We start from the raw sequence: 9,311 nt of genomic DNA on the forward strand, positions 1-9,311 counted from the left end.
TGCCGGTTCCTGCAGACTCGGCCCCTGCCCCAGGCACTGGGCCCCAGGGCTGCAGACCTGCGGGGCAGTCTTCACCCCATCTCTGTCCTCCTAGGCTGTGCCCTCCTTCGACTTCCCAAAGACCCCCAGCTCCCAGAACCTGCTGGCCCTCCTAGCCCGGCAGGGCGTGGTGATGACGCCCCCTCGAAACCGGACGCTGCCCGACCTGTCTGAGGTGGGGCCCTTCCATGGTCAGCCACTGGGCCCTGGCCTGCGGCCAGGCGAGGACCCCAAGGGTCCCTTTGGCCGGTGAGTTGAAGGGACAGGCCTTGGATGGGCTTCGGAGGGGCTGCCCCTTTCCCCTGCATTGTTCTGCTGTGTACTTCTGGGGGTTAGAACAGGAAAAGCCCAGCCTTGCCCTTCTGTGGGTGCCAGAGAGCCTGGCCCACCTATGGCTGGCCCTAGACACCCAGCAGGTCCCCGTCCTGAGCCTCGCCATGCCCGCCTGTAAGCTGGGGTGACAGGAGCGCCTGCCTCTCGAGGTGGGCCAGGAGACCATGCATCATGTGTGTCTGGCCTGCAGAGGGACCTCTCGAGGTCCAGTTAGGGTGGGGTGGGCCGGGCACCCAGCACAGCCTTGCACCCTCCTGTAGATCTTTCAGCACCAGCCGCCTCACTGACCTGCTCCTTAAGGCGGCGTTTGGGACACAAGCCCCGGACCCGGGCAGCACGGAGAGCCTGCAGGAGAAGCCCATGGAAATCGGTGTGTGGGTGGGGCTCAGAGGCTGTGGGATGGGGGTCAGGTGTAGCTCGGAGGCTGTGGGATGGGGGTCAGGGTGCAACCAGGATGCTCCTGAGCCCTTCCTTGCTCTCCCAGCACCCTCAGCTGGCTTTGGAGGGAGCCTGCACCCAGGAGCCCGTGCTGGGGGCGCCAGCAGCCCCTCCCCGGTGGTCTTCACCGTGGGCTCTCCCCCGAGTGGGAGTACGCCGCCCCAGGGCCCCCACACCAGGATGTTCTCAGGTGAGGGCTGGCTAGGCTGAAGCCCTGTCCCTTTTGGGGTAATGGCAGCGCCCTAGAGGAGGGGGGCATTCTTTAACTCAGGTCACTGGACTACGGCCCCCCAGAGCCCGGGGCTGCCTGAGGAAGCAGCTCAGGCCCCTGAGAAACCCATGCTCTGTCTCCCCATTTGCAAAATGGACGTGGTTCTGGTACCCACCCCTCAGGCCACCCCTGCCACTCAACTTGTGAGTGGTAGGTGCTCGTTCCCATTTATCTCCAAAATATGAGCTGAGCAGGGACGGAGCCCTGCCCCGTGTCTGCTGCACCCTGAGCTGACCACCCTCGTCCTTTGCAGTGGTGCGCAGGCTCAAAGCCTTGCCCTTTGAGGTCCTTTTGGGCCTCGGGCCCACCCGTGGGGCACAGTAGCACACCAGGCCACCCACCTACCCCATTCCACACAGTGGCAGCTGCCCTCCTCCCAGGCAGCTCTGGGCTGGGGGTCGGGATACCCAGAGGGTCCCTTGATGGGCACCACAGCCTTTGGCCTGAGGTGGGGAGCTGGGGATCTGGGGGTTGTGGTGAGTGGCAAGAGGTTGAGGAGGGGCTCTAGGGGCCTGCTGTGCTTCTCCTGTTGGAGCATTGGGATGTAACAGGTGTAAACTGAGGCAGAGGCACATTGGGCCCTGGAGGTGTGGGCGTCTGTAGGGGATGGGGGCCACGGTGTCTGCTGGTCCTGGTGTGCTCCTCACCGCCCTCTCCCTGCAGTGGGCTCCACTGGCTCTGCTGGCTCTTCTGCCCGTCACCTGGTGCCTGGGGCCTGCAGCGAGGCCCCAGCCCCTGAGCTCCCTGCTCCAGGACACGGCTGCAGCTTTGCCGACCCCATTGCTGTGAACCTGGAGGGGGCTGTGACCTTCGAGGCCCCCGACCTCCCTGAGGAGACCCTCATGGAGGTGAGGGCTGGAGTGAGCAAAGGTTCCCATTCTGGCTGGAGGGTGTGTGGGGTGTAGGGTGTGTGGGGTGTCGTGTGTGGCACATCCCAGCTGCCCGGGCTGCAGCAGGGGAGGGGACCCTGCCCTGCCTCCCCAAGGCGTCATCAGTGAGTCTCAAGGGAGACAAGCCCCTTCCAAGCCCGGGCAGCATGTACCATCCTGATGGCTGCTTCCTGCAGCAAGAGCACACCGAGATCCTGCGTGGCCTGCGCTTCACGCTGCTGTTCGTGCAGAACATCTTGGAGATTGCAGCCCTGAAGGGCAGCGCCAGCGAGGCGGCGGGGGGCCCTGAGTACCAGCTGCAGGAGAGTGTGGTGGCCGACCAGATCAGCCTGCTGAGCCGAGAATGGGGGTGGGTGCCGCCAGGGCTGGGGCAGGGTGGGGCGGGTGGCGGCCTGGGGGCCAGGACCAACCTGCCTCCTCTGATCTGCCTGCCGCCCCCAGCTTCGCGGAACAGCTGGTGCTGTACCTGAAGGTGGCCGAGCTGCTGTCCTCCGGCCTGCAAACTGCCATTGACCAGATCCGGGCCGGCAAGCTCTGCCTGTCGTCCACCGTGAAGCAGGGTGAGGGCTGCGACCGCTCGGCCCACATGCTGGGTTGGGGAGGAAGCCCACCTTGCAACTGTCTGGGTGACAGGGTGACAGGGAGGCTGCTTGAGTAGGCCCTTGTGCAAAGGTGCGAAGGCCTTGGGGCCTGGCCCAGTGTGCAGAGCACAGAGGCCGTGGGGTCGGATGGCACCTGGGACAAGGTGCTGAGCACAGAGGCCGTGGGGTCAGATGGCACCCGGGAGAAGGTGCGGAGCCTGGCCACACACTGAAGGCCACGGGGAGCCAGGGTTGCTGTGGCAGGGAGGGAGGGACGTGCTCGCTCAGTGCACAGGGAAGATCGTGACCACTCCAGCCCTGCCCCGTGTCTGCTGCACTCTGAGCTGACCACCCTCGTCCTTTGCAGTGGTGCGCAGGCTGAATGAGCTGTACAAGGCCAGCGTGGTGTCCTGCCAGGGCCTGAGCCTGCGGCTGCAGCGCTTCTTCCTGGACAAGCAGCGGCTCCTGGACCGCATCCACAGCATCACCGCCGAGAGGCTCATCTTCAGCCATGCTGTACAGATGGTACGGGACAGACAGACACCGGTGGGGCAGGGGCCAGGAACTTCCAGGCCAGCTGTCTCCACTGGGAGGGGACCTTGATGCCCACAGCTTGGTGAGACTTTGGGGGGTGTCACTTCTGGAGATCTTGAAATGACAGCATTATGCCCCCCCAGCCTCCTGCAGACGCTCACAGCTCGGCTGGGTGCATCCTTGATTGTACGGGTGCCGTGGCCCATGTGCATCCTGCCATGCCTCGCCCCGACTCAGTTTCCCCAATTGTAAAATGAGAGACTTGGTCTTCAGGCCTTGTAGTCAGGTGTCAGCCTCCAGAAGCAGCACCTGGTCCCGGACAACCTGCCTGGAAGTGTGGTGCACTCAGGTGGTACCGTGGGCACGGAATCCCTGCTTGGGCTCTGAAGAGCTCCCTCTGCCTCTGAGGTGGGGCCCCCTTTTTGTTTATTTTTTTTTATTTTTATTTTTTTAAGAGAGGGTCTTGCACTGTTGCCCAGGCTGAAGTGTAGTGTAGCCGCTAACTCCTGGGCTGAAGTGATCCTCTTGCCTCAGCTTCCCAAGATGCTGGGTATTACAGGCAAAAACTCATGAGTGCCTGAGTCTCCTTTTTTAAGAAAATTTATGCATGTAGTAAAAATCCCGTCTGAACAAACATGGGAAAAGTCAGCCTCCCTTCTGCCCCCCTTCCCACCCAGGCAGGCCAGGCAGCAGCAGTAATGACACTGACTGCGCGGCGGGCACTCTGTTGTCCTGGGGCCGGGCCGACAGTGCTGGCCAGGGTCATCTGGTTCCAGGCAGCGTCTCCCGTTGGCCCTGTGACCATCCCCTCTGCACAGCAGGCTGCACCAGCACTTAACGTCCCCACGTCACTGTCCTGAGCGCCTATCTGCCACCCCTGGGCCGCTGCCGTGGGTGCAAGGCAGCCCTTGCTGGGAGGGAGTGGGTGAGCTGGCCCTGTCCAGCCTCTGTCCTCACCCCCAGGTGCAGTCGGCTGCCCTGGACGAGATGTTCCAGCACCGTGAGGGCTGCGTCCCGCGCTACCACAAGGCCCTGCTGCTCCTGGAGGGGCTGCAGCACATGCTCTCGGACCAGGCCGACATCGAGAACGTCGCCAAGTGTGAGTGCCAGGCTGGGCTGGGGGCTGGGGGCTCTGGGCGTCTCCCTCACGCTCCCCTCTCCCTCCACAGGCAAGCTGTGCATTGAGCGGAGACTCTCGGCGCTGCTGACTGGCATCTGTGCCTGACCTTTCTGGCCTGGCTGGGCCCCTGGTCCTGCCGAGCCCTGCAGAGTGGGCTGTGTGTGCAGGGTGGGCTCTGTGTGCTGGCTGGACTCCTCGGGACAAGCGCATGGCGCTGATCGCTGGTGCTGAGCCCTGCCCTGGGCCCCAAGGACAGTCAGCCTGCTGGCCTCCCTGCAGCTCACGGGGCAGAACCAGCACATCTGGAGCCACACAGCTTGGACAGTCAGCCTGCTGGCCTCCCTGCAGCTCACGGGGCAGAACCAGCACATCTGGAGCCACACAGCTTGGGGGTGTGTCCCATCTTTTACAGGTGGGGATCACAATTTCTGCCCTCCGGCTGCCTGGCACAGCAGGCATGGGTGCCACCACCCTCTAGCCCCAGGGCAGCCCCGGAGGACAGGCAAGGGCCTGAGACCGCTGCCGACTCAAAGCCAAAGTGAGCTCCTGCTTAGGACAGGTCAGCAGGCACTGTGCCCAGGAAGAGCCTGCAGCCTCGGCATCCCCCAGTCTCCAGGAGCCTCTCCCTCCGAGATACCCACCCAGCTTTGTCAATCACCCAAGCACTTTATGCAGATAGAGACAGAACCTGGACCTCCCCAGGGACTGCTGGGCAGTGATTCCTGGCAGTGACCCGGTGTTTGTACATACACATATGCGGACACATGCCAGGGCCCCCAAGCCTGAGCACCGGACCACGTTGCTGCCCAGGTCTGGACCTCGGGGAGAACTGGCTCCCGGGGGTGTGGGGCCCTGCGCTAGAGGCAGAGGCAGTTCTTTGTTCAAGCGTTCCTCTAGGGACCGGCAGCAGAGGCACCGTGTTCTCTCAGCCCTGGATAAGTCTTGTAATCTTTCACACTTTATTCCTAAAATGTGTCTTATTTTTATGCAGCTCATTTTTCTTTAAAGGAGAAAACTTGTAGGTGTTTAAGAATTGGTTTTGGGAGGGCGAGGACTGGGCCAGGTTAGAGGCAGATGGTGCAGGGGCGTGTGGCGGGCGGGTGAGGCTGCTTTGCACACCTGTGTCGGTGGCTGTCCCCTGCCGCCCCTCCCTGTGGCAGCAGCAGGACAGGTGTGTGCCCAGCACCCTCCCCACCTGGGCCTGGAGGCAGATGAGGGGAATACTTCATGCAAAGAAAAAAGTAACATGTGCAAAAGCTCCCCGTCCAGCTTTGACAGTCAGTTTTGATGTCAGCTCCTCGGCAGGGTAGGCCTGATGACAGCCCTGTCCCTCCCTGCCTCTGCCTTGCCCAGGACCACGGAGGGCGTCCGCAGAGAGGCCTGCTTTCTGGATTCCAGGCAGGCACGCGCTGCAAACCCCGCCTGGGCCTCCCTTGGTCTGCCCAGCCCTCGGTTAGCCCTGCCTGAATCAGTAGATACTTGAACGAGTCCCCAGTCTGCGGGAGGCAGCGGTGGGGCCATGGACCCACGCGGGGGGTTCCAGGGTCACACGCCACATAACAGACAAAAATACACACACGTGTGTTTTTCTTTGCAATACTTGAAATATTGCCACTGTGCTTGGACTTAGAAGAAGAAAATCCCCGTGACTTCTTCCTCGTCACCTTGATGGCTTTATTCTCACCTTGTGGGGCATGTTAGTATTTATTGCTTCATGGCCGACTGGAATCCTGAGTCCTGGGAAGCTGGCACTGCGGGGATCTTGCCCGGCGTCCTGGTCCTCTTGCTTCTGTCGCGGCCACGTGTGCGTGTGTCCAAGCAGGTCCTGGGCGCCTCAACTGCTGCCCCTGGTTGAATGTTCTCTTGATAGTGCTGGACCCTTTGTCTGTTTTAAAGCAAATTTTGTGTGATTTCCTGCCCTTTGCGTTATATTGTGTAATATCAATTTAAGGAAATAAACCTTTGGAATTGTTGGGCTGGTGTCACCACTTGTCTTCGTTGGCTTGTCACTGTTTTCAGGGTTCTGTCATTTTCTTTCTCAGCCGAGGCGCAGGAGCCCCAGGGCCCCCTCCAAGGGTGCCCACAATGGTCGACACAGCCCTAGGAGCAGAGCCCTAGGGCAGAAGCTGGGTGTGTTGAGGGACAATGCAGACCCCTGCGCCACAGGAAGCCTTTCCCACCAGGCTGGGTTCCTGCACAGGGTGAAGAGACTCCAGAGGGCAGGGCACCTGCCTTGGGATAGCTTTGGGCACCTGCTTTGACTCCTCTGGGGGATACACCTAAGAGGGGCTTTCGGAGCCACATGGAGCTCTGCGTTAAACTTCCAAGAAGCCTCACGGTTCGTTCACTGCAGCCTCTAAGCAGCTGGGCCTCCAAGGCCTTGCCATGTGGTTTTGATTTGCATTTCCCCAAGGGGTCATGACATCGAGCATCACAGGTACTTGGCGGCCATTTGTGTGTCTTTGGAGGAACATCTAAATCCTTTGCCCCCTCCCCCCCCTTTTTTTTTTTAAATTTGAAACAAGTAACTCTGATGCTCAGGCTGGAGGCTGGAGTGCAGTGGTGCAATCTCGGCTCACTGCAACCTCTGCCTCCCAGGTTCAAGAGATTTTCCTCCTCAGCCTCCCAAGTAGCTGGGACTACAGCCACCAAGCCCGGCTAATTTTTGTTCTGTTTTGTTTTGTTTTTAGTAGAGACGGGGTTTCACCGTATTAGCCAGGATAGTTTCAATCTGATGTTGTGGTCTGCCTGCCTTGGCCTTCCAAAGTGCTGGGATTACAGGCATGAGCCAGCGCACCTGGCTTTTTTTTTTTTTTTTTTGAGACAGTCTCCCTCTGTCGCCCAGGCTGGAGTGCAGTGGTGCAATCTTGGCTCACTGCAATCTCTGCCTCCCGGGTTCAAGCGATTCTCCAGCCTCAGGCTCCCGAGTAGCTGGGATTATAGGCAAGTGCCACCACGCCCAACTAGTTTTTGTATTTTTAGTAGAGACGGAGTTTCACCATGTTGTCCAGGATGGTCTCAATCTGACCCCGTGATCCACCTGCCTGTCTCATCCTCCCAAAGTGCTGGGATTACAGGCGTGAGCCACCACGCCCCCACTTTTTTTTTTTTTTTTTTTTTTTGTAGTTGAAGTCTCATTCTGTAGCCCAGACTGGAGTGCAGTGGTGCAATCTGGGCTCACCGCAACATCCGCCTCCCGAGTTCAAGCAATTCTCCTGCCTCAGCCTCCCGAATAGCTGGGACTACAGGCATGTGCCCAGCTAATTTTTTGTATTTTTAGTAGAGACGGGGTTTCACATGTTGGCCAGGCTGGTCTCAAACTCCTGTAGGGTTCGCGTTTTTAAAACTATATGTTGTTTTTATTAGATAAAAATAACTTGCTAAAAATTGCTAACTGCAGTAAGAAGTGAAAGTTCATTGAGAGGTTGGTGTTCTCGAGGAAGGGGAAGGCGGAGACCTTGATTTCTGAGTCCCAAGAGGGGCTGCTTCCAAACTGAGCCTCCTCAGACAGGAACAGCCGCACTCAGCACCAGGTGAGAAGGTGTGGTGGAGCAGCTGCCAGGCTGTGGGCGCCATGATCCTCCGGGTACATCTGAAACGTAAAGAAATGCCCAGATGGTCACTGCAAACATGGAATTTTGTTGGTGTTAATATCATTTTTTAGAGCAGTTTTATATCTGTAGGAAAATTGAGTAGGACGTACAGAGCTGCCCTCTCCCCTGTCAGTAACACGTCACGTTAGTGCAGTGCCTTTGTCTCTGCTATTGAACCCAATATTCATATTTTAGATTTTTAAAAATCATGGACACTTCTAATACTACAGGTTCTGTCATAGTACCTGAAGTCCATAGTTCACATCATGGGGTCACTCAACGTACACTGGGCTTTGCAAAGGTGTCATGCCACACATCACCCTAAGGTCCTCTGGGCTCCACCTGTTCCCCTCTCCCAGCCTAGCTCTGCTGGCCGCAGTCTTCCTGTCCTCGTAGTTTTTCTTGTTTCAGAATGTCCCGTAGTTGGAATCATACACTATGCCCAGGGCTTGGGAGGTCATTTCCTTTTTTTTTGTAACGGAGTCTCGCTCTGTCGCCCAGGCTGGAGTGCAGTGGCGCGATCTCGGCTCACTGCAAGCTCCGCCTCCCGGGTTCACGCCATTCTGCTGCCTCAGCCTCCTGAGTAGCTGGGACTACAGGCGCCTGCCACCACATCCTGCTAATTTTTTTGGTATTTTTAGTAGAGACAGGGTTTCACCATGTTAGCCAGGATGGTCTCGATCTCCTGACCTCGTGATCTGCAGGCCTCGGCCTCCCAAAGTGCTGGGATTACAGGCGTGAGCCACTATGCCTGGCCTTTTTTTTTTTTTTTTTTGAGACAGTCTCGCTCTGTTGTCCAGAGTGGCAGGAACTCAGCTCACTGCAACCTCCACCTCCCAAGGTTCAAGCGATTCTTGTGCTCCAGTCTCTTGAGTAGCTGGGATTACAGGCATGAGCCACTGCACCCAGCCTGGCTAATTTTTGTTATTTTTAGAGACAGGGGTTTTGCTACACTGGCCAGGCTGGTCTCAAACTCCTGGCCTTAAGTGATCCACCCTCCCGGCCTCCCAAAGCGTTAGGATTACAGGCATGAGCCACTGTGCCAGGCCTCACATTTCTTTTTAGAGCTGCATAGTATTCCATTGTCTGGAGGTACCAGCTTTTCCATTCACCTGCCAGCGTATTGGCTGTCTCTGCGTTTGGACAGTGGTAAATAAAGCTGCTGTGAAGGTCCCTGTGCCAGAGCCAGGTGGTGAGGGTGAGCCCAGGGCAAGCCGTGGCAGTACAGGAAGGACCTCATCCCTGCACACACTGGCCATGTGGGGGCAGGGCTCCAAGTCAGGGGGACCAGGCCTTGGTGCCCACACTGCCACAGAACTGTGGCCCCCCTGGGTGCCTGTCTAAACCCCCCCGCCTCAGTCCTGGAGCCTGGGCTGGTGGAGGGGTGCCCTCCTGGGGGGTCACTTAGTACAGCTGAGCCACCCTCCCAGCTGGCCAATTGCATCTCCCTCCTGCCTCCCCTTCCTGCCTCGGCCACCAGCTCCTCACAAGCCACTCGCAGCCCACTGAGTG

The 9,311-nt window shown here is 58.7% G+C and overlaps 1 protein-coding gene across 2 annotated transcripts in view; it reads left to right on the top strand.

The window, feature by feature from the left end:
- The window catches only part of ULK1 (unc-51 like autophagy activating kinase 1), a 28,306-nt gene extending 22,127 nt beyond the window's left edge, over positions 1-6,179 (top strand). For both annotated transcript variants that reach the window (XM_024257284.3, XM_063712361.1), the window contains exons 20-28: positions 95-288; positions 633-742; positions 857-1,000; positions 1,745-1,929; positions 2,148-2,320; positions 2,413-2,531; positions 2,920-3,077; positions 4,050-4,185; positions 4,256-6,179. In XM_024257284.3, the coding sequence (XP_024113052.2) occupies positions 95-288; positions 633-742; positions 857-1,000; positions 1,745-1,929; positions 2,148-2,320; positions 2,413-2,531; positions 2,920-3,077; positions 4,050-4,185; positions 4,256-4,311 (1,275 nt within the window). In that variant the 3' untranslated portion in view covers positions 4,312-6,179. The remainder of the gene's footprint in view (positions 1-94; positions 289-632; positions 743-856; positions 1,001-1,744; positions 1,930-2,147; positions 2,321-2,412; positions 2,532-2,919; positions 3,078-4,049; positions 4,186-4,255) is intronic.
- Positions 6,180-9,311: the final 3,132 nt, after the last annotated feature.

Source organism: Pongo abelii, chromosome 10 (assembly GCF_028885655.2).
Source record: "Pongo abelii isolate AG06213 chromosome 10, NHGRI_mPonAbe1-v2.0_pri, whole genome shotgun sequence".
In the NCBI taxonomy this organism is placed as follows: domain Eukaryota; kingdom Metazoa; phylum Chordata; class Mammalia; order Primates; family Hominidae; genus Pongo; species Pongo abelii.